This window comes from Durio zibethinus, chromosome 27 (assembly GCF_047325235.1).
Source record: "Durio zibethinus cultivar Kanyao isolate XHJ-2024 chromosome 27, ASM4732523v1, whole genome shotgun sequence".
Taxonomy (NCBI): domain Eukaryota; kingdom Viridiplantae; phylum Streptophyta; class Magnoliopsida; order Malvales; family Malvaceae; genus Durio; species Durio zibethinus.
Genome location: NC_143188.1, coordinates 12952807 through 12977075, shown reverse-complemented (window position 1 = coordinate 12977075; position 24269 = coordinate 12952807). Strand labels below are relative to the sequence as shown.

Sequence of the window (24269 nt, the reverse complement as noted above, 5' to 3'; positions counted from 1 at the left end):
TAGTTTACTCACAAAGAAACATATACACCTATAAGACGTGCTCTTATATGTCATACTTATGTGGACCTTTTCAGTCTCCTCTAGTCCACTCACAGAGAAACATACATACCTATAAGACGTATAATCCCGATACTCTTATGAAATATCTATCCCACAAAATCTTATAACTTTCTTATATTTTTTTCTCATACTTAACCCTATAGAGACTTTACTTATTTATAACTATATAAACTTACCTATTAAGAATCTCTCTCTTTTTAGAATTCTTCTCATATAAGTCAAACTTACCTATTAAAAATATCTTTTATTTTAAAATTCTTTTCTTGCAAGTCAAACTTACCTATTAAAAATCTTTTTTCTTTTAAAATTTTTTTTTTACAAATTTTTTTATCCATCAAATAATAACTGATAAATCTTAAATAAATCTCTAATAAATTTTAAGTAAATTTTTTATGAGATTTGAGTTAATATTCGTAACTCCTTTCACCATGCAACCAAGGACCCTTTATCAGAGTACTTGCTGTGGTAATATTCCATTTTGCCTTCATAATTTTGGGCTAAAGTTTAGATTCCATAATTAACATTTTTGAGCGAAAACTTCAAATTTTGAATTGGCAGTGTTACTTCAATCCATAGTCTTGGAAACCATCTTGCTTGGTGGTTGGGAAAAAATAAGGCAGTTCAGTTGGTACTGGCAATTAATGCCTGTTAAACTTTATTTTCAGTATCATTTTCCTGCCATGGTTGGCCCATAATAAATCAATAAAGTGAAATTTTTGTACCTTATTAGATGGGACGATTTGATAATTTTAAATATAAGATATTTATATAATATTAAAATGATATTAAAAAAATATAAAAATAGCTTAGATTTAAATTTTAGTTAAAATTTATATGAGTTTAATAAAAATAAAAAATATATATTTTGTTTAATATATCCATAAAAATTATGATATCATAATTTTTATATTTTATATATATTTAATATAAAATAAACAAATATAAATGTTATTAGATATAGACATGATCACATGAATTTATACTCCAACCCCCAACCTTGCATTTTAATTTTTAATTTGATAAAGTCATGATCAAAACCAATCTCTCTCTTCCCTTCCTTTGGCTAGTTAAGTAGATCATGCAGTTGGATGGTAGGTTGGGGATGGTCAACTGTTGGGTGCAGTAGTTATAATTAATAATCCAATTCAAAAGAAAGGAAAAGGGTTACCCCTAGTACAATTTCCACCACCAACAACAAAGAGAAGGGAAAAAAACCCTTAAGAAATATACCAAAAGGGTCAGCAAAAATATAATATATAAAAGGAAACAAAAATTACCCAAAGAAAAAAAAAGATTACAAAAATCATGTTAAAAAAAAATAGACTCAACTAAGAAAAGCTGACCCCATCAATCATCATGATGACTTTGGTGATAAACTATATATACTCTCCCCCAGCTGCATTTTGAACCTTCTAGAAGCTTTTTGCTCTAATGAGTAGGAAATCTTTCATTTTCAGCTCCTGTCTGACTGCTCTCTAATGGATGGAGATAGTGACTGATAGAGATAGAGATAATGGTGGTGCCTCTTATTTTTTTTAGCAGTAGAATTTTTGGGATGATGTCATTGTTGGTAAAAGCCATTTCAATCCCACTCAATGAGATTTCCAGTGCTTAGCCATTTCAAAACCATTTTTGCTGTAGTGATAGTCTTCAATAGTTTGATCAATCTCAGCTTGTGTGTTCATCACAAAAGGCCCATACTGAACCACTGGTTCATTAAGTGGCTGACCAGCAACCAGCACAAATCTCAATGGCTTTGAGGACTTGTTCCACACACTTACACCATCTCCAGGACCGAAAACAACCACATGGTTGGCTGATATGGGTGTTTTGTTTTGGTAGCCAAAGACTCCTTCACCTTCAACTATGTATGCAAAGGCATTCCATGATTCTGGAATGTGTTGATGAACTTGAGCTCTTGCCCTTAAACTAAAATCCAGGTACATTGTTGGAGTTCTGGTGTAAACTGGAGATCGAACTCCCATTGATTCTCCAGCTATGACTCTAACTTCTGCTCCATCTTGTTCTGCACTTGGAATGTCCTCACTCAAAAGCTCCTGATACCTTGGTTCAATCCTGCCAGGTTTTTCATTTGTCATCTTTCTTGGATATGTCAAACATGCAATTCAAAGTTACTTCCTTGACTTGTGAACTATTACAAATAGTCTGGGATTTTGCTAAACAGGAAATATTCTAGAAGATCTTATGAATTCACATGAGTTTGACAGACAGATATGGGTTAACAATAGTGCAATCTGAAAACTTTTCCACTTTTCCACAAAAAAACAAAAGAACTCATTCTTCTTATCAAATTGTTTTTAGCCTCATAAATTATTTTAAAATCCATTGCTCCACAAACTATATGTAGATAAAATACAACTAATATTTGTATATTATATTAATTAAAACATTTTTTTAATGGGAAAATATTATCTTACCATCCTTTCTTTATCCCCAGGTACTACTAATACAGATTAATTAGCTAAAAATAGTTGGCATAAATCTGAAGGATATTCAAATAAAGAATGACCAAGAGTTTTCAAAGTCAAAGGGGGCTTGAAATATGGTGAATTTTCATACTGGCTCACATAATCCATGGTTGTGTATGAAAAGAAACAGAAAAGTAAACTCAAAAGTTTCTTACATTTTGTCTTGAGAAGACAGATTGATCCAAAGCTGCAATCCCTTGTGGACACCTTCTCCAGCAGGCATTTCAGAGTGGATAATCCCTCTTCCAGCTGTCATCCACTGCTCAATACAAGGAAAACAAACCCAGAAATAGAAGAAAAAAAATGAATGAAAACCCAGAAATAGGATCAGATCTGTCATGCGGACTTTAATCATTCAAAGAAGAAAATTTTAACCTGTACATCACCAGTGTGAATTGTACCCTTATGCCCTGCAAAGTCTTGATGAGTGATACTCCCCTGAAAATCCAGAAAAGCCCCAAATGGTAGTTCTTTCTTAATAAACCTTTCAAGCTTCAAGGACCAAGCTTTGATCAAGAATGTATGTTTTACAAAAATAATGAAACAAGAATTATACCTGTAGCATGTATGTAACAGTTTCAAACCCTGTAAAAACACAACTTTTACATCAGAAGAATATGACAGAAACATTAAAAATATAGTCCTTCTATTGGATTTTAAGAAATTCAAGAACCTCTATGAGGATGATCAGGAAATCCAGCCGGAGGAGACACTGCAAAATTATTAATACAACAATAAGAATTGACCAAAAAAAATAAAATAAAATAAATTCAAAGAAGCAGACCAGGCTACGGTAAACGAGTAATGAACCCATACCAGAAAAATCATCCATCATGAGAAAAGGATCCAAAGACTTCAATTCAGTCCTGAAATCAGATACAAAGAAACAAAAAAATGAATCAAGCAAAAAAAAAAAAAAAAAAAAAACAACCCAGAAAGGCCAAGAGTCAAAGACAAAGAAAAAGCTTTTAATAAACCTTCCAATGCATCTCCTGACAACAGCACCATCACCCTCACGTTGATGCTTGGCAAGAACCTTCTTAATCACCAATCTTGGTGCAGAGAAAGAGGTTGGATCAGTTTCAGACATAATGTTCCTGAAAATGATTCTGTTTCTGTTAGATGTAATTGATATCTGAAACGATTGTAACACAGCAGGCAGCAACCTATGACTTGTTCTAGCACTAACAACAGCAGCTCTCATATAAAAACCTTGTATGTAAGATTTTAATCCTGAACTTGGGTTTATATATATAAGTGCTGAGACTGGAAGATGGGACAAAAAAAAATGTGAAAAACATAGAATAAAAAAAAGTAGAAAGTTCTGTTTTTAGGATTGGTTGGAGGTTGTGACATAAGGGGGCAGTTGAACGGTGGCGTGGGGAAATATTTGGGGTGGGACCCATTTATTCCTTTCCTTGGACCAATCATCATCATGATGTCAAGATTTTGTCATCATCATGGGGCCTTTCCCTCCCTCTCTTTCTCGCTTCAATCATAGCATTAGAAGAATTTTTTTACGAAAGAAAAGATTATAATTATTGATATTTGAATTTATGTCTATCGAATGTTATAAATTAATTAAATTAAATTTTAATAAATTTCTTAATAAAGAGACAATGAATTTTTCAAAAAAATGAATAAAAAAATTTCAATTATGACTCTTATCATCTTATTTTATATAGTATCTACTGATTTTTAGGTATAATGAATTTAATTTTAATCATTATTTTTTAAAATATTATATTAAAATAAAATTTTTATAAATATATTTTAAAATTTTTAAAATTCAAACTTTACAAATTTTATTTTTAATTTTTTTAATTTTATGATCTAATTAAAAATGATGAATAAAGTTGGTTTATTTGAAAAAAAAAAAAACCTAAATAAAAAGCATAAGAAATAAAAGAGGAAATACTTAAAAATAAATTGAACAATTCATGAATTTTTATTGTGTAAAGTATTAAAATTTATATATTTATATTATATTTCACACGAAAATTATGTGTTATCATTCACGTCAAAATAAAAATATAAAATATATGTGTTAAATTTATATATAATTATTATTAAAAATTTAAATCATATTATTTTCGTATTTTATTTTTTATTGTATTCTTATGGTGTTTAAATTATTAAATCTAATTTAAAAAGGTCTAATACTTTTGAATTTTGGTGTTGAAACCCTAATTTTTTGTAGAACCATAAGCCGAAAAAGTAGATCATCCTTTCCTTTCTTTAATCTTATAATAATAATAATAATAATAATAATAATAATAATAATAATAATAATAATGTTAAATGACATCTTTCACGCCTCTGCATTGCGTTTGCATTTGTTATTCGAAGAACAAAAGGGGGTCAGATTTTGTCGGTAGGAGATGAGGCTTACAAAGTTTTTTTCTTTGTAGGATAATGATAAATTTGGAGTTTTGTATTATGAAAATAAAGAAAGTTGCAATTCTAATTTAAACTTTTTACTCGAATTGGACCTTATTTTATCATTATTATGGGATGGTCGGCAGCTTTGGTGTTAAGAGCAAATAATGGCAAACCAAGAATAATAACAGAGCCATCATCTGCTTGGGACAGATTTCGTCACTGAAATGTAAGTTTTGAAGCATTTTTGGCGACCTTCAAATGTTGAATGTGTGGTCAGCAAATAACAACTGATGGCTTTGGCGGGGGTGGCCATTTGTCTTTCTGAATCAGTACGCGGGGAAGAAAACGGCTGCCCTTATACCTCGTTCAAGGATAAGCTTATCCATCATAGATGAGAATTAAAAAAAAAAATAATAATAATAATAATAAAATTTATTGTAAGTATAATTTTAAATTTTATTTAAATTTTGAACCGAATTTTGAATAAAGAAATTAAAGCTTCCGTCAAATCCTTATAAAATATATATAATTAAAATATTAAAATTATATAAATATATATGTATTTTTTATTTTTTAAAAAATTAATTTTTATTATATAAATTAAATTTAATGAAAGATTTTAAATTTTATTTTTTTAATTTAAATTGAATTTTAAAAAAATTTAAAATAAAAAATATTAAATCAAATCAGATCTAAAAAATACATACAACCTGAGCAGGAATTCCTCTATTTGCTCCCTCCTTATTAAAAAATATTCTCACTTTTTAAAATATTTTCTTTAAGCATTTTAAATTTTAAATAAAAAAATATATTTTTAAAAAATAACATTTATATCATCCAAAGCTCTGCGTCATTGTGATATAACTCAATTGCATCCTTTGACTTGCTAAAAAAATGTGAGTAAGCCGTTGTTTGGTTGATAAAAGAAAAATAAATAGCAAAGCATCAATTAAACAGAGACTGGCTTCTCAAACATATCACCTTTATGCTAAAAAAAAAAAACTCACAGTTTCAGTATGGGGGAAGGAGGATACTAATTCTAAACCCATGGAATGCTACATTTTAAAATTGACTGCATAAATTAACTAAACTAAACTCCGGATTCTATCCTAATCTACAATATGTTAGCAAAAGTTTTCATAATGAGGAATGACTATTAGAAAGCTAATGCAATCAAAATGGAAAGTTAAAGAGAAAGAGGGGGGGGGGGGGGGGGGGAATCATTCATAAATCTTAAGGTCATTGATTCTAGGCTTAATTTGACATTCCATCAGCATCAATCAAGACTCAAGCACATTAACTTGAAGAAGATGTAGTGGAGAACTCCACAATTACCCTTTGGAAGGGCATTTTTCTAATGGGATTTACATCAGCAATGATAGAATTTCATGAGCAAATTTAACACTCAATCTTCCACATAATCATTATAAGCAAATCAGGTATCTAGTTTTCAGTCACTGAGCTTTAAAAAAAGAACCCAATAACCTGATATGGTCAAGAGGTAGATACATTCTATTTCTTTTTTGTTGAAATTATGCATAAATAGATTTGAATATCTTTCCATGTATACACTACAAATCACTGCAATTGAAAAAGGAACGCATGAATCTCCCCTTGACATTAGTTTTGAAGAAAAAGAGACCTACACATGGCCTGAACCAATGGTCACATAAGTCAACTTCTAGAATAATTTGGTGGTGATTCCACTGAAGATGATAGTGGGAGCTGTTGACTTCTCTGCCATGACTTTCATGTAATTCTTCAGATTCTTGAATTCATCGGATTTATATCATTTGGATACCAGGGAGATGATACAGCCGAGAGTCGTCACCCCTGGCCTAATTTCCATCTAGATTCTCTTGGATTATGATTTATGATTAGAGACTTTGAGGCTTAGGGAAGAAACATGAAAATGGATCAAGCAGACTATGAAAGTGAAATCCATGAAAGAGAGACCACGGAAAATAAATTTGCATAAGCAAAGCATGGCAAGGAAAATGATGTAACCTAATCTTTTTTTTTAAACAAAAATGCAGGATACATGCACAAAACAGATCAAAATTTTTTATCAATCTAACTGTTCTCTATCTCCAACCAATTCAACACTTTGGCCCTTAAATTCATGGCCATTTGGAATTGGACCATAAAGACAGATGCGCAGATCACCTTGAACTACTTGCTGGTGAAAGTAGTTCTTATACAAGTCCCAGAACTCATCTCTGCCAATTAAACAAAACATAAATGAGTCAAGCATGGGTCAATCTCAAGTCCATGTAGGGACTTGGTGTCAAAATGTAGCATGGAAGTTGAGGGTGGGGAAACAAACACATGCCTACACACCAATTGCAAAAGACAAGCGATAACTATATCTAGATAAACACAGATAAAAATGAAACTTAACAGTGAGGAAGACAATGATAACTTATAAGTTAGCTCATAAACAAACCTGACTTGAGGAAGTGTAAGCAAGGAATAGCCCTTGACATCTGTGTGAATATCAAGCAGAATCACTGATAAACGTGAAAGCCCCAATGCTTCAATGTCAATTAACTTTTTAATTCTGCAATCCAGATTACAAGAGAACAGGAAAACCATGATTCAATCGGTAATGGGATATTGCCACATCACACTGCCAACCCAAATCAAGAAAAGATCATGATAGAAATCTGTAATTAACTAATGATTTACCATTTTGTTTAGCCTATGATTAGTAAATATATTTAGCTGTATCTTTGGCATGTAATTCATGATCTGACACATAGAAGATCTATAAAACATTTTCTGATTATTCTATGCTACCATAAAATGGCTTAGGCAATGAGAACCTTTTTTATGATAAATAAAAGTACCCTTTTCCTTTTTTATCCACTATTTTGATCAAATTTATCATTTTTACCTACTTCACGCTTCTACAATTTAACAAATATATGATTTTCTTATGTTGGATGATATATGCTTTTCTGTTTATCCATGCAGACAATATTACTAGCATTAATTGACATAAAATTTTGAACTACAACAACTTAAAATTATTTAACAATAAATTTGACCGATTTCACATTTTACTTCAAATACACAACTTCAGAAACATTATTATCGTTTCATTAATCACACTAAACAATAACATGTTAGTTATTCACTTAACATGATTCACATAAAAATTAATAATTAAGGTAAAAGTATTAAGCTTTCTCCGCACAGTCATTCCTTGACAAGGGAAGATACATGAGGAAAGACCTAAATGCAACAGACTGATGAAGGGTCTTTTACAAGGGGGTACTAGGAGCTAATCTGAAATGAAATTATTTGAATAAGTAAACCATTGAAGAGGTATGTCATCTGAACCCAAGTAGAAAGTACCATCCGGTATAATTTGCAAAACAAGTTTAAGGGGAAAAAAATAATATGTTAACACAACAGTATAGAAATTGAATTCATTATTCAGAAAATCAATCTTACCAATTAATTTCAACATATTTAGCACTTCATCTTCTAACCGTTCATCCTTTAATTATGGGGCAGGTTAATTTAATCCATCAAAAAGCAGCAGACAACAAATAATGCCTTTTCCACTATGTGAAGTCAACTATAAGGATGATTTATGTCATTTAGGATCATATCTTGAGAATAAAAGGCGTGTTCCATCCATATCTTCTTGTCTCCATTTCCCATTTTGACATTGTCATCCTCCATTAAATTGCATCTTCTTACAAAGATCATTTGCAGGGATGTGTCTCACATGTCCAAACCAACTTAATTCTATCTCCTTCATTCTTCTCTCAGTTGGCACTATGCCAACTTTTCCTGGATGCACTTGTATCTAATGTTAACTTTCCTATATTACCACATCCACCATAATATTCACATTTTAACCACACCAATCTTCTGCATATGTATCTAGCTGTCCAACACTCAATGCCACAAAGCATCAGAAGGTTATCCTTGCTCTAAGAAAAACAGTCAATTTGCGGTGTCTCTTGCACATAATTTTACTTGCAATTCAAGTACTCATAACTCCTCATATAGATCACTACTCCACAATGCATGTCTTTAATAGCTTGAATATATGCAATGTCGAATTACACACTCCTTTCCTGTCAAGGCCATCCAAAGGACTTTTCTAAGGAGCCAAGGACCTTAACATAAGCTTTTTCCAGATCAATAAGCATTATATATCAGTCTCCTCAGTAACTGGTATATAGCCCTTAAAAATTAAATAACTTCCACGATGTAAAACCAAATTGACTTTCTGATGCACAAGTCTTATAAAACTCAATGTTTGCATGATAGCTCTTTCCCATGATTTTTACCCATAACTCATCAATTTAATACCTCTATAAGAACACAACTTTCTACTCCTTTTGTTCTTATGTATAAATAAGTGATCTTCTCCACCCACCAGTTTAATTTAATCTGATTAAGTTAAATTATATAATTACCCAAAAGGACCTTCATGTTTAACTTTCATCACGAGATGACTTTCTCAAAGTTGTCCTAGCAAAACTACTAGATTTTGGCCTTTTTTAGTGATAACTGCTAGTTAATTTGATGGCAAGGATTGATGACTAACCTAGTTGGTGTACCACTAGCAATATTAACTCGGTGCTTCAATAAAGATACCTGTAACAACCAAAAATGAAGCAAAATAAGCACAAGCAAACTAAGAAATAGGGCCTTTATGTAATACGTGCCAACTAACCAGAGGCATTGTAATAAAGCTAGACCAGTTAATTAACAAGCCACCACATCAATTTGAATAAACAAAAATTGTTTAATTCCTTTAATTCAACACAGGTAAACAACATAATGGCACTATATAGAATCAGCAACAAGTCCATGGTACCATATCCAGATGACATATATTAAACTTCATTTCTTTAATTAATCAATCAAGGGGAATCATTTACTTCACATCTACCAAACCGCCCCAGTTGGACTCCATAAAGCTTAGCTGTGTCCTAAAATATTTCAGGAAACAACGTATTGTAGTAAAAACGAAGATGACATTAGATTCAGAACATGGAACATCCAAGTCTCAGACACAGAATAATAAATGATGAAAAATTTTCCATGTTCAATATTTGACATCAAGAATAAGGCATCCTAATGCTATTTTTATGCAGCAAAGCTAGTGGGGGGCTACAGACGTGAAAACTTCATCACATTACTAAAGGGAGCCTTTCATCAGAAAATAATTTCAGGTTTGATACCAATTGGGGAGCCTCTCACATCTCCCCATCCCATGCTATCAAACACACTTCAAACCAACTAGTAACATTACAGGCTACGACAGACTCTGCAAACTAAATACAAAAAAACTGAAAGAATTTGGTATCAAACAAATAGCAGAATGATATTAAGCAGAGCTATTCCCTCCAACAATCAATTCACCCACAGCAGAATCCTAGCACCTCTTAATAATTGTCTTCGATGCTTGAGATCACAAGATGGCTGCCACCAAATTATCAATCATATCGTGGGGAGCTAGGCCATAGCATCGGAATCCAGTCACACATGAATATCATTCCCATACCCATGTAATATCATGTCAAAACAGGAACATCAGCTAAAAGCGTGCAAACAGTGTAATGAAGATTAATGAAACCTTCTTATGTCTTCAAGCTTCTATTTTGGTTAAAAAAAAAATTTTAAGTGAATTTCCGTAACTTATATCTTGAATCCCAAGTTCTAGGGCACGGGCATGTAGCTTCTTTCTTCTTCCTTTAATTCAACTCTATTTTAGATTGGAAATCAACCCTAAATCAAACCCTTTAAACGCTAGAGTAGTAATTTATCTGACCCACCAGCACAAATCTAAATCTTCAATATAAACTATACTGCATTTGTTGAAGTTTATCTTTTATAAATGACTATCCAGTCCACCAATGGTCAATTACATTCTAAGCGACAAAAGAACAAAACATTTTAGGCATAGCACAATCACACAAAATACAAGCCTCTCAGCACCATAGATTCCATCCCATCTACAAACTAACATAATGAACAAGTATCATTCAAAATTTGAGACTCAAAGTATAGTAAAACTACCTGTTCATCAATTTTCATGTGCTTTGAAAATAGCTTTACAGCACGACATTCTTTAGTCAATGAGCGCATGCCCCTAGAGGAACAGAACAAAATTTTCAGTTCCTTTCTAGCTAGAATCTAAAATGAATCAAAATTTAAAACATTTTCTTGAATATGCAATCCTAGAAACAGGGAATCACAATTTGCAAGTTCTAATTATTTCCTCTTCTTTTCACTTCTCCCCATTTTGCTATCCAAACCAAAGAAACCATTAAATTTATTTTCTCTCCAACTCTCAATCAAACGAAAGAAACCCTTAAATTTCTTTTTTTTTCTCCAACTCTCAATCCAAATGAATGTTAACCAATGGCTCTATCAAACATAACTGTGATTTCTTTTTTTCGCTCTCGGAAACAAATGAAAAGTAACAAGGAAACCGAGGCTAACAAACCTTAAAAGTTCAATAGATCGTAAAGCTGAAGTAGCAACAACAAGAACTGCAGGACTTCCTGCTTCAATCTTCCCTTCAATAAGCTTCCCTTCGCAAAGCTCTTCTTTCCATCTGGCCGCAAAAGCTTCCCTTATATGTTTCTCTAGCCTCATTACATCTTGACCCAACTCTTCAGAAACATCCAATATATAACTATCAAAACAAAAATGCAAAGAAAAAAAAAACTCCAATGACCCTCTTTAAGTTTTAATAATCACCGATTAATAAATTTTAATTTTACCTTTAATTGATTCCAATTCAAGAGAAGAGAGTTTGACCCCATTGGCGGATTGAAACTGACTAACAAAATAACCCAGTTGCTGGGACGTTGATACCGGTGGGTTATCGTTGTTGTTGCCGGTTACAGTAGTCGTTTTGTTTTTGGTTTTGATTTCGTTGGTGTCGTTTTGGCGGTTGTTGTTGCTCTTCGTCTTCTTCTTAAACTTGGATTTGGGTTTTTTAGGGTGAAGGAGTTTTGCGTTGGGTTTAGGGTTTTGGCGAGGTTTATGTTTCCCGCTCCCCATTTCTCTACCTTCGGCTTTTCATCCCACAATTGCTTAAGCTAGGTTTTTAAACGTTAAACAGTAACCGCTATCGCTATGCTTAAGATAGGTTTAACGAGGCTCGGCCTTTCAAAAGGCCTGCTCCAGACCCGGCCCGTCGGGCTTAAAGATCCGAAATTCTTTTAAATACAGAGTTCTGGGTAATTTCTTATCTAAATTATATTATTTACATAAGTTAGTATTTATAAAACAAATTACGATTTGACATCTTAATTTTATTTTATTAAAAATTTTGTATCAATAGCAGCTATGCATAAAAATGCATAAGTGAAAAACGAATTTTTGTTCGTTCAAACTTGATTTAATTTATATTTATAATATTTAAATTAATTTAATTTAATAAATTTTTTTATTTTTTATATTTAAATTTGATTTAACTTGAAATTAATAAAATATTATTTTTTAAATATAATCTATTATTTTTTAATATAAATATATAAATATAAATATAAAATTAAATAATTAATTAAAAAATAATTATATATATATTATATCGAATTAGATTTATTTAAAATTTGATCTTGATTTTTTTTTATTATTATCCGAATGCTACCTAAAATCAAATCTTTAAAATATAAAAATTAACTCTAAAATATTAAATCAGATCGAAATTCCGAAAATAAAATGAGTTACCATCTTTAACTATTCCCTTCTAAAAAATGACGAGAAATTTAATTCGTTTGAAAATTACTATTAACTCAATCTCATGTGGCTAATATTTGCGATTGAGAAGATCTATTCTATCATATCAATAAGGAGTTAAAAAATAATAATTTTAATATGAAAAATTATAGTTTCTCCTCATCTTTTTTTCCTGGCGAAATTCCCATAATGCAGGTACGTTCTGTGAGACAAAATCCTATTCTACTGTTGTGCACTGAGGCATGCTTTACCTGTTTGTTTCATCTTGATTAGGCTTGTGATGGTTGCTCTCATGCCAAAAAAAAAAATGAAAGAAAAAAATTTCTTATTCTTCCATTGATGTATTTAAGAGTATTAACCGTGCAAGGAGACAGGGGCCTTGTTAGTGTTACCTGATTACAAATAATATGACAGGAACCCATCTATGCCACTATTCTTGTACCTTTCCCATTTGAACCAACTATTTTCTTTAGTCTCACCCAACTCTGCACTGCCGGTTTCCGCCTTTGTCAAGTTACCTAGCCACGTAGTCAATTTCATCCTAAATTTTTAACTTTAAACCCGAGTTTATTATTAAAAAAAATTTATAAAAATTGAGATTTAAATTTTAAATATGTTATATATTATTTTTTAAAAATGAAAGTATGAATAATATAGTTAAATATCATGTTTGATTTTTTAATTTTTTTATAAAAATATAAATAATATATTAATATTAGTAAATTATTTTGATTCGATTAAAATAAAATTTGAATTCAATTTAATTATTATCGAATCGAATTTTAGTTTGAATAATTTGATTTATCGATCAAATTAAATTTGAGTATTTTTATATTCAGTTTAATTAGTTTGTAAATTTAATCAAATTTTTATAATTTAATATATTTTAATTAATAAAATATTTTAAATTTGAGTTCGAATTCAAACATAAATAATCGATTTTTTATTGAATATAAGAATTAAATTTATTTTATATGTTAATCAAACTTAAATAATAAATTTAAATAATTCAATTTTCATTTAGAATTGAGTTCGAATTAAAAGAAAATTTGATTAAATTTGAATCAAATTTTAAATATTAAATTTAAAATCGAACTGAATCTTAATTTTAATGTTATATTAACTCATATTAAATCGATTATATTTTATTTTTTTAATACTTAGTAAATATCTTGACTTCTTTGAGCTTGTATAATTATGCTTATTTTTTAAAAATTAAATTATATTATTATTTTAAAATAAATTTTTTATTAATAAAATAATATTTTATTTATATTGGGTTGAATTTTAAAAATTATTTCTAAAGTTGGACTTAAACAACCAAATATGGAAGTTTTGGATTTGAAACAATCTTTTTTTTTATTTTCTTTAAATTTTATCATTTAATGAAGATATATGTCAACATCAAAACTTCAAGATAATTATCCACATTAAAAATTAAAATAAATTTTCTTATAATAAATAATACAATAGGTAATAATAATTTTCTTTTAAATAAACGAATAAAAAACAAAGCTTAATTAATTAAATAATTTGATTGGATTAAAAAAATGGAAGAAATGCGCGGGTCCCACTCCGGCAAAGGCAAAATCCTCTCAGCTCTTGCAGATTTGACAATGGACGTTTTTAAAGCAAATTTCCATTTGTTTTTCTTTTTTAATTTTTTCAATACGAAAAAAAGAACTGAGAATCCCAAAAAAAAAAAAGAAAGAAATTCAAGAGACAAACGAAGTAGAGAAAAAGATTACTGGTTTCTACTTCCATTAAAGCTTTAACTATGTTTCTTCGGATCAGCTCTTACTATTCTCTGCTACTAATTACGTTTCTCGTAGTTTCTTCTGCTATAAGCAGCGCTTTCAGTTGGGGCGTTTTTAACGTCAAGTACAAGTTCGCCGGCCGTCAGCGTTCTCTTTTTGACTTGAGAGACCACGATAGCCGCCGCCAACTTCGAATTCTTGCCGGCGTTGATCTCCCCTTGGGTGGTTCTGGTCGACCCGATGGACTTGGGTTAGTTCTTCTTCCTCTTTTGAACTTGCTAAGTTTTACAAGAGTCAAATTTTTTTTTCAACAAAAGTTTGTGTTTTTGAATTTTTTGAGTTCTTTTGTAGACTTTATTATGCAAAAATAGGGATAGGAACGCCTTCGAAGGATTACTATGTGCAAGTAGATACAGGAAGCGATCTAATGTGGGTTAATTGTATTCAGTGTAAAGAATGCCCCAAAAGGAGCTCCCTTGGTGTAAGTCTTCCCCCTTTTTTTTTTTTTTTTAATCTTTAGGCTTTGTTTGGTTGTTAATTATATTAATTATTGTTTGCTGGTTTTTTTTTTTTTTTGGTACAAGGCGGCCGTAGTGTGTGTGATATGCGAAAGGTTTTCAGGTGCTAGGTTTGCTAGTTTTTTAATATTTGATTTGTAAAAAAAAAAAAAAAAAGAAATTTGTAGACTAAAAAGTAGTAATAGAAAGTAAAATTGTAGTAATAATTGATTAAAATTGAGCAAATGGTTAAAGCACAACATCGATTTTAGTATTACTTTTCTATATAAAAGTAACATAGGTCTTTGAAATAGTTATTTGTTTTTACATTCAAAATGCAAAATGCAAAAAGTAAATGTAACAATGGAATACAAACTGAAAAATGTGTTTTTTTTTATCCAACAAATTATGCACTTTTAATGTTCAATTTGTCAAATATATATATATATATGTTTTGCTTTTACAGGCAAAAGCATTATTTAGATAATAACCAAAAGAGAATCTTAGATTCTTGGTATCTTTAATCTTATTTGATCGTGTTTGTTTTATTTATATGCTATGGTTACAGATAGATCTTACTTTATACAATATTAAGGACTCTGCCACTGGCAAGTTGGTTTCATGTGATCAAGAGTTTTGTTATGCCATTAATGGAGGTCCATTGGTTGGTTGTATGGCTAATCAGTCCTGTCCGTATCTTGAGATATATGGAGATGGGAGCTCCACTGCAGGATACTTTGTAGAAGACATTGTACTATATGATCGAGTGTCTGGCGATCTTGAAACCTCGTCTGCAAATGGAAGTGTTATATTTGGGTGAGTTGTCAATCCTTCTGTTGCTCTTCTCTAATTCATACTTGTAACACGTATGACTATCTGTTAGCTTTTAAATTCTGAACTTGTAACTGTCTATCTATGCACTTTTTTGCTAAATGTTCTAACTTGCATGTGTAACTACTGCTGATGTTATCGCAAGTAAATCTCTTCTAACTTTTTTGAATTCAGAAATTCTTGTTTTTCCACTGTAGATGGCAGTACATGATAGGTTTCTAGATTGTAAGAATTATTTGCAAATTATTCTGAAAATAGAAAAAGTTTTCAAAAGATTCAAGCCAAGTTCTTTCATGGCTCTACATACTTCCTTGATTAGTTTGTTTTATGATTCTTTGCACTGTAAATTTTGAATGTCATTGTGAAGTTGATATCTAGCTTATTATTTAACACATACAAGCATACCTTTTGTGCCTGCCCTTCTCTTCCTTTCTTCCCCATATCCTTCCTTCTATTATAGGATCGATGATGGGTTATGAATGAGACAGAAAGCCATTCTCTGTCAACAGGTTACCGTTTAATGGCTAAGATGCATCATCTATCCATCAAAAATTGGCTTCAAATAAATCACTTTTAAGTATTTGATATGATTTTAGATGATATATTCATGATGAGAAGGTACTGTCTAGGGTAGGTAATGTTTGTATTGTTTAGTTTTCACACAACAGTTATTATTGACCATTGACTGAATTAAGTTTTAATTAGTTGAAGTTTGTTGGAACATTAAGAAGTTGCATCAAATATCCCATTTAGGGTTCTTTGAAATTACATTAGGAGATTACTTTGTGTCTCGAACATGCCTGGGCTTAATGAATGTTTGCTTTTGCATATATAACTTATGCATACTTGTGTCTGTAAAGTATGTGCTCATAACATGTGTGTGCATTTGCTGTTTGCTTGTGCTTCTTTTTGGTCGTATTATATGGTTATTTTAGCATTTTTTTTTCATAGGTGTGGTGCTACACAATCAGGGAATCTAGATTCATCTAATGAAGAAGCACTTGATGGAATACTTGGTTTTGGAAAATCTAATTCATCAATGATTTCCCAGCTTGCTTCATCTGGAAATGTGAAAAAGATGTTTGCTCACTGTTTAGATGGGGTTAATGGAGGCGGTATCTTTGCTATTGGGCACGTTGTACAACCAAAAGTTAACATGACTCCATTGGTATCAAATCAGTATGTTACATCTTTGGTGAATATCATTGCTAGTTTTTTCCATCACAGTTTCCACTTATTACTTGCTTATATATTACTTGTATTAATTTGGTTTATTTTAGTATTATGTGTTTTAAAATTACGTTACTTTTGAAGGAAAGCATCACACTTCAGGGGGAATCATGATTGTTTTCTGAACGGACTGAATGACAATCATGTGCTGCTAATTATTTTTTGTTTTGGCCCATGGATTATTTGTGTTTACAGTACATGGGCTTGTAGGGCTAGCTGAAGGCTTAAGCGTTAACTTGCCTGAAATGATTTGAATAATCATCAGTAGTAGTTTTCATCACCCAGATTGTGGTGGTTTGACTGAGGAAGATTGCTCCATTTTGTTAGCAGCCACTTCGAAAAAAGGAGAGTGACTAGTGAGGAAACGAACTTCATTTTGTACAGGTTGATTATGGTTAATTCAGCTGATGTTATAGTTTATAGCAAGCTCCATTGCATGATAACGGTCAATGGAGAATCACTGAAAAATATAAATATTATTATTCTTAGTGTCTTTTTGCTGAGCTATTCATGATGATTCACTATGATAGTAGGAGCTTCAAAAGTATGTGGTTCCAAGTGGTCATTCCAGAATTTGATTTTTAAGTTAGCAAAGATTGAAAATTTTGTAGCTGCTGGATTACAAGTAGTGGCTTCTAAGGTTTTGTGATGAGGGATTAGGAAGAGAAAATATAGGACAATTGGGTAAGGAAAAGTTGAAGAGATGAGATGAATGAGTACTGAATAAGTATGTTGTACGGAGCATAATTGAAGTGAATAAAATCTGGTATGAAATGCTGTGTGAAATTGTCAGTCACTACATTTTCTGTTGTCTCCGTCTGAAGAAATTTCTCTATGGCTTGAAGCCATTGTTTAGCTCATAATTGACAGCAACGAATTGGTACAGACTGGATCAGAGACTAGCTTCATTATGATACATTATTATTCAACTCATTTTCATGATTTCCTTTTGAGTTCATTCTAATTAACATTTAGTATATGAATATGCAATTCCATATATTGAACTCAGTCTTGTCATATAAAATTTCAGGCCACATTACAATGTCAATATGACGGCAATTCAAGTTGGTCATGATTTCCTAAATTTTACAGCAGATTTATTCGAGTCAGGAGACCGAAAAGGGACAATAATAGACAGTGGAACAACCTTGGCATATCTACCAGAAATGGTTTATGAGCCATTCGTAAGTAAGGTATGTGATTAAAATTGGTTTCTTCTTCTAGAGAATTTCACTTCAGTCCGCTAAAGTTTTTATGTTTTTCTTTTTTATCTTTGTTTAGATATTTTCTCAGCATCCTTATTTGAAGCTTCAAACTGTTCAGGATGATTATACATGTTTTCAGTACTCTGAAAGGTATGAAGCATAGGATGTAGCAATTGTGACCTTTGAGCACCTATTTACATCCCCTTCTTGTCAATGCTTTGAAACTGTTTGTCATGTTTAATTTTGGATATTATTCATTTTTTCATATCTTAAATGCCTTTATTTATTTCATATTATTAGCATGTTTCTTGATGCCATTAGTACACTTTTTAATGGCTGATGATTTAATTCGTCATTCTAGCTGTATAATTCTTGATGATGCTGGTAGTTGTACTTGATTCCTTTTTCTCCAAATGTTCTGAATAGTCTTTTGTCACTGTTGTTCTCTGCTTCCTTTGGTTAGATTATCTTGACTAAGTGACTGCTATATTTGGTGTTATATGCTACACCTTATTTTGATATTAATTCAGATTATATATTTCTTTTGTTGCAGTCTAGATGAGGGATTTCCAAATGTCACTTTCCATTTTGAAAATTCAGTTATTCTGAAAGTTCATCCTCATGAGTACCTATTCCCCTTTGTAAGTATGTTTAGCTAGACAAATTTAGAATCTGATCAAATATCTATTTTTCTTGAAAGATTAAATTTAGTTGCCTTGTCCACAGTTCCCTATCTTTTCTTGTTAAACTTGTCAGTGTCACTTATGAAAGTGTCTTTCTTCTTTAAGAGAAGTCCACATGGAAACAGTTTACCAGCCTATTGTTTCAGGTCCATCCTTAGTGCTGTGCAGGGACATTCGCCCTTGTAAGTATTGGGTGGGTTCAACCCAGGCCAACAGCAAAAAGCGGCTGTCCCCCCTCCCATCTGTGTTGAACTGAAAATTATTTTCTATATAGACCACTGAATTTTTTATAATTAATGGTGACAATCTCTTAATGTTCTGTTGAAATAAATATATGTAACTCCATTCTGTTTGTCAATGCATAATAATTGTGCAACAAAGTTGTTAAAGAACACATGCATTACTCTTCCTGGTCTAATTTTAGTTTTGGAACATAAAATGTTTTTATTGTTGCTATTATTTATGGGCCCCTTGTGTGACATTTGCCTTGTCTGAGTCTTGCATGATTTGGCACAGTAACTATTAGATTAGGTTGAATGAACTTTAAAAAGGTTTTATTTTGTGAGCTGTGGATGTTTCCGAACGCATAAGCAGAACTATAATTTTAACAACTACTTCATATTAGGATTGTTTTTGCCATGTAGTTGAGTCTACAGCATCTTACTGGTTCTTCAGAGTATTATAAACGAGTAGTGTTTGCATAAATTGATAGTTACATGTCATTTTGTGCAGAATGGTTTGTGGTGCATTGGATGGCAAAACAGCGGAATGCAATCCAGGGATCGAAAGAACATGACCCTCTTGGGAGGTATGTCTTCCGACCATGCTTTTTGTTACTTCTGAATGAATATCTATCGTTCCAAGTATAATTGCTGTGCATTTCGTATACCCTTCCGCTCGTGTTTAAATCTCTAATTGTTATTTGAAAACAATATTTGCAGTAGTGTAGCTTAATTGATTTTATTCTGATTTGTTGAGCATATTCCAACTTATAATAATTAATTTATTTTGAATTGATAGAAAATTTTATGGAACTTTTTTTTATTTTTTAAGCATTTTTCACCGATAATAGTTGATTTTGCTTTTTATTGGTGGACAATTTGATATAAAGCTTTCTGTTCTGAGTGGGTAACTTGCCAAAAACAAAACTAAGGTCTGAGTTGCTTAAGAGCAAGGTTTACATGACTTGATGTAGATTTTGTCCTTGTGCTTCAGTTCATAACATGAACTTAATTACTTCATCTGGCTCAATGTTACAGTCTGCAAGTAGGGGTTGCATCAATTTAAAGCAACTATAGGGCTGCTAGAAGTTGTTATAGGTTTTAAATGGATGAACAAAATAGTAGGGTTTGATGGTTGATTTACGATGGAAATAATTGAATCTTACAGGCTGCAACAATTAAAAAGGAAATAAATCTTGTTCCTGATCTGGGTCAGCGAACACAATGGTACCTGCAAATGGTAATTCAGTTGATACCTCTTTGGTTCTGCTTCAAACTGAAGGGCCCAAAGTCTTCTCAAACTTAGGATTGCCTCACACAATCCCCAATGAGAATAATGATTGTTGAAATTTTCATGAACGTGCTCTCTTTATTGAAAAATTTTGCATGCAGACTTTCAAATCCAAGGTAGAAAACTATCAAGATTGACTTCAAACAACTCTTAAAACTATAAATAATGACCTGACATAAGTAAAACCTAAAATAAGATTCTAAGGTCAAAATCTGCAATTTCCATTGAATCTGGAACTCACCATGACACTCGTTTCATAAAGAAACATATACCCCTGATATTAGGTGCCCTATATGCTCCAGTTAAAATTTTTTCTTTGCATACGCATATTCTCATAATTTATTTCATGAAAACATCTTTTTGCTGCATTGTTTTCAGACATATCTTATGCTTAGGTTGTCCTCGATTATTGGTTCTCTATGAATAGAGTTTCCCTAATGATTTTATAGAAGAATAATAGGATGTTGTTATAAATTGGATTAAAAAAGAATTGGTCTTCAAATCCAAGTGACTGCTAGATGTATTTCTTGATTGTGCATTGATTAGTAATTGATTTTGTTAGACCTTACGGTGTAATAGTTTTCCCTGGAATTCTGTTGTGTTTTTTACAGATTTAGTGCTTTCAAACAAGCTCGTTTTGTATGATTTGGAAAATCAGGCCATTGGATGGACAGAGTACAATTGTGAGTATCCTGTTACTTTCCTTTCTTGTTTTCTTTATAATTTTTGTACTAATAGGTGTAAATCCTGGGCTATTATTGTTTCACATGTTTTATGTGATTATAAGAGATAATTCTGCTCTCCTTTTCCTACTTGATTGAATCTTGATTCTGAAGTATTATTATTACTGGATGTTTTTGATGGGTTGGTTTTGTACTGCCTGTTTGACAACTTCTATCACTATTTCTAACACTAAGAATTCTAGAAGTCATTTTTTCTTTTTTTTGGAAGGTGGAAGGTGAAGACATTGTTTTATGTACTTAATCATGTACTCCTAACTAGCAACTTGTTCACATTAAAAAAATATTTTCAAATCTACTTCTCTTTTCGATTTTCAAGTGAATTTGAGTCTTATGGCAAAACATTAAATGTTGGATGGTATTCAACAGAAGTATTGGTGCTTGCTAGAAAGCACTACATGATCTTCAATAGAGATGTAGAGTTTCTGTGTTCTATTTTCTTGACTTTTTTTTTTTTTTTGGATTTGACTTCAGGCTCTTCAAGCATACAAGTGTTGGATGAACGGACTGGAACAGTGCATTTAGTAGGTTCCCATTATATTTCTTCTGCTTGCCGTTTGAATACCCAGTTTATTATAATTTTGATTTTGTTAGCTACGTTACTACACTATCCAGACTGCTGATATTCCATAGTCTATACAAAATACTAACTGTCAATTAAGATAAAGAAATCATATATAGAAATGAAATCAGCATATTCATCTTGATATAGTTTGTTGAATGATTAACATGATATTATAGAATACTTGACATAACTGGTAAATCTATTCCCATACCAAGTACAGCAACAAACTGGGATAAAGACCTTGGAGTAATACATTCACTATTGCCATTTTTACTGCCCGTAGTGAATCTGTAGAAATGCAGGAAACTAACCAGATTCGCTCATTCCATTACTTCCCATCACTTTGGCTGATCGTAACTTTAGCTTCCTTTTCAATATGTAACATGATATCGCAAGGTACACATGTATGTAATGTATGTAATGTATGTAATTACATTAACCATTTGTATAAAAAAAAAATCAGTATTACTAATGAAATGTGAGTTTCAATTGTATCCTGAGACATTCTTTGTATGTGCCAACCAGCTTTTCTTCATTTTGTGATGCACCGTAATGATTAATACTTAACAGAGACCAAGAGCAAGTCTTTGGAGTGATGGACTCAAGTTGTTCAATTTCGCATACTCTATACTTGCATGATGTGTTGTGCTGTATCATGTTCTGCTCTGTTATTTAAATGAATTTGATTGGATATCCATTTAAATGACTAATGACTTTCACGGTTATGATTGTTTGAACAATGAGTTATGCTCATTGATTTATGGTTATGATAGTCTTGGTATTGAAGTAAAGAAGTCTTGTTGGTGTTGGGGACCTGCGTTCTTTTTTAATAAGCTTAGAGCCTCAGACCCCTACAAACTTTCTGGTTTGCGAGTCTTGTTTTGCAAGAAAAGCTTGAAAGGACCTCCAAATGATTCTAAAGTTTTGTTTGACACTGTGGGAAGTTGTTGTGAGAGTTCTTTCAACCCCACTGATTTTTTTTTTCCACTTGAAGTCTCCAAGTAGAAAAAAAAAAAAAAAAAGAGTCAATGCCCAACTTTTCTCAATGTCAAATAGCAATTTGTTAACAGTCATGTCGTGTGATTTATTGATATAGTATTAAACTTTTAATTTGAATTTAAATTTCAATAACTTCCTATAAAAAAAATGACACCTAAGACAATACAAACATAAGTACAAATATCATTGTCATTGTTTTAAGAAGAGCAATAGCAGCCTCCTACTTTTGAGATCTCAATCATTGTTTTAAGAAGAGCATTAGTGGTAGCAGCCTCTTACTATTGGAAATCTCTCAATCATTGTTTTAAGAAGAGTATTAGCAGCCTCATACTATAGAAATCTCTCAATCTTTGAAAATTATAGAAATCTCTCAATCTTTGAAAATTTTCTCAGCCTCCCTTATCCTATAGCTTATACCAAACAAAAGAATAACCAAATTTACAACACCTTCACAGCACAAAAATAACCAACCACCAGTTATTGATTTACATAAATGAAGAAACCAAATCCCCAAGTCAAGCACCCATTCTCTTCCTATAATTTCCGAATCCGAAAAATCCCCTCGCGGGTATTTGCTTTCGTCCATGAATCCTTCATGCAAGCCCAAGGCATTTTTTGGGTAATATGGTTGGTGCAATGATTATTATCGATTCGTAATTTTATATATAAAATTAAAATGATAACATATGTCTTTTAAATATTTTAAAAAATTAATTAAAAAAAAGTCGTTTTAATTTTATTTGTAAAATTAAAAATTTTTATTGTTAATTTATCAAATAATTTCTCTTAATATGAATGCCAAATTTTTAATTTAAATAATCTATCTCTTTATAAAATTGGTAATAATTTTTTAAAAAAAGCCGCTATCTTCTAGATTTAGAAAACAAAAGTAAAAAAGAGTTGAAAAGAGAGTTTCCTTTTAAATAAAAAGGCATATTATAAGAAAAAGCTTTAAAGGTTTAAAAGGCAAATGGCTTATAGTTAAAGTGAAACAAAATAAATTTAAAATTTAAAATTTAATTGATTGATGTAATATTTGTAATTGATGGCATTTAATAAACTTAAAGTTTAAGTTTTAATATTTAAAACTTTTTTATTTTTTTAAATTGTGATGCTCTTTAAAAATAATATGAAAATTAAAGAATTTGATAAAAATTAATGATATAAAAATATTTTAAATTATAATTTAATGTAATTATTATTTTATTTTTCATTCAATTGATTTTAAAATTATGAAATATAAAATTTAATTTGTTGTTGTGACGTTTTTTGTAATAAAAAAAATTTATATAGCAAAACAATTACTATACTTTAATATAAAAATTTGAGCTTTTTTTAAATAATTGAAAACTAATAATTATTTTAATAAAATGATTGATTATTTACTATTTATTTTTGGTGATAAATAAAAGTAATAGTTTTCTTACGTGAAAAACACGTTGGTAGAAATACACGTGCGGCTTCCATCCAGCTACTCTCAAGTTAAACACTAAAAACGACATCGTTGTAGTAAAACGGGAAACTTGAGTTCACCGCTTGTGTACAACTAAACGAAGTGTGTATTTTAAGTTAAAACAACCGGAAACCCTAACCATTT

General features: G+C 31.0%; 3 protein-coding genes across 10 annotated transcripts; 1 reads left to right on the top strand and 2 right to left on the bottom strand.

The window, feature by feature from the left end:
* Positions 1-1183: 1183 nt before the first annotated feature.
* On the bottom strand, positions 1184-3840 carry LOC111279308 (pirin-like protein). Its single transcript, XM_022866326.2, has 7 exons — positions 3527-3840; positions 3366-3415; positions 3223-3261; positions 3106-3134; positions 2925-2987; positions 2705-2808; positions 1184-2136 (listed from the first exon to the last, which is right to left on the bottom strand). Exons 1-7 carry the CDS (start codon positions 3751-3753, stop codon positions 1653-1655), a joined length of 996 nt encoding a protein of 331 aa, XP_022722061.1. The 5' UTR covers positions 3754-3840; the 3' UTR covers positions 1184-1652.
* Positions 3841-6441: 2601 nt separating this feature from the next.
* On the bottom strand, positions 6442-12035 carry LOC111279684 (uncharacterized). Of its 4 annotated transcripts, none has more exons than XM_022866673.2 (6): positions 11690-12034; positions 11410-11578; positions 10980-11052; positions 9502-9551; positions 7378-7491; positions 6442-7150 (listed from the first exon to the last, which is right to left on the bottom strand). In XM_022866673.2, the coding sequence occupies exons 1-6, from the start codon at positions 11970-11972 to the stop codon at positions 7000-7002; spliced, it is 840 nt and encodes a 279-aa protein (XP_022722408.2). In that variant the 5' UTR covers positions 11973-12034; the 3' UTR covers positions 6442-6999. The 4 variants fall into 4 exon arrangements, with proteins under 4 accessions (XP_022722408.2, XP_089612683.1, XP_089612685.1 ...); XM_089756557.1 differs by having other exon boundaries at positions 11410-11606; positions 11691-12034; XM_089756559.1 differs by having other exon boundaries at positions 11410-11601; positions 11690-11997.
* A 2230-nt stretch (positions 12036-14265) lies between these two features.
* Positions 14266-22421, top strand: LOC111279683 (aspartic proteinase 36-like). Of its 5 annotated transcripts, none has more exons than XM_089756408.1 (11): positions 14267-14660; positions 14762-14891; positions 15476-15723; positions 16690-16917; positions 17999-18161; positions 18250-18323; positions 18727-18814; positions 19589-19664; positions 20980-21051; positions 21583-21632; positions 22244-22421. In XM_089756408.1, exons 1-11 carry the CDS (start codon positions 14431-14433, stop codon positions 22310-22312), a joined length of 1428 nt encoding a protein of 475 aa, XP_089612534.1. In that variant the 5' UTR covers positions 14267-14430; the 3' UTR covers positions 22313-22421. The 5 variants fall into 5 exon arrangements, with proteins under 5 accessions (XP_089612537.1, XP_089612534.1, XP_089612536.1 ...); XM_089756410.1 differs by having other exon boundaries at positions 14270-14660; positions 22199-22308; XM_022866670.2 differs by lacking the exon at positions 22244-22421 and having other exon boundaries at positions 14273-14660; positions 15593-15723; positions 21583-21815.
* Positions 22422-24269: the final 1848 nt, after the last annotated feature.

Excerpts from the sequence above, each read along its gene's own strand:
- LOC111279308 (XM_022866326.2), bottom strand. The coding sequence starts at position 3,753 with ATGAGAGCTGCTGTTGTTAGTGCTAGAACAAGTCATAGGTTGCTGCCT. Across the intron at positions 3,262-3,365 it reads CATGATGGATGATTTTTCTG|TGTCTCCTCCGGCTGGATTT; the intron begins GTATGGGTTCAT and ends ATAATTTTGCAG. Across the intron at positions 3,135-3,222 it reads TCCTGATCATCCTCATAGAG|GGTTTGAAACTGTTACATAC; the intron begins GTTCTTGAATTT and ends GTGTTTTTACAG.
- LOC111279684 (XM_089756557.1), bottom strand. The coding sequence starts at position 11,972 with ATGGGGAGCGGGAAACATAAACCTCGCCAAAACCCTAAACCCAACGCA. Across the intron at positions 9,552-10,979 it reads ACATGAAAATTGATGAACAG|GTATCTTTATTGAAGCACCG; the intron begins GTAGTTTTACTA and ends TGGTTGTTACAG. Across the intron at positions 7,492-9,501 it reads GCTAGTGGTACACCAACTAG|AATTAAAAAGTTAATTGACA; the intron begins GTTAGTCATCAA and ends TCTGGATTGCAG.
- LOC111279683 (XM_022866668.2), top strand. The coding sequence starts at position 14,431 with ATGTTTCTTCGGATCAGCTCTTACTATTCTCTGCTACTAATTACGTTT. Across the intron at positions 18,162-18,249 it reads ATGAGCCATTCGTAAGTAAG|ATATTTTCTCAGCATCCTTA; the intron begins GTATGTGATTAA and ends ATCTTTGTTTAG. Across the intron at positions 18,815-19,588 it reads ATGAGTACCTATTCCCCTTT|AATGGTTTGTGGTGCATTGG; the intron begins GTAAGTATGTTT and ends CATTTTGTGCAG.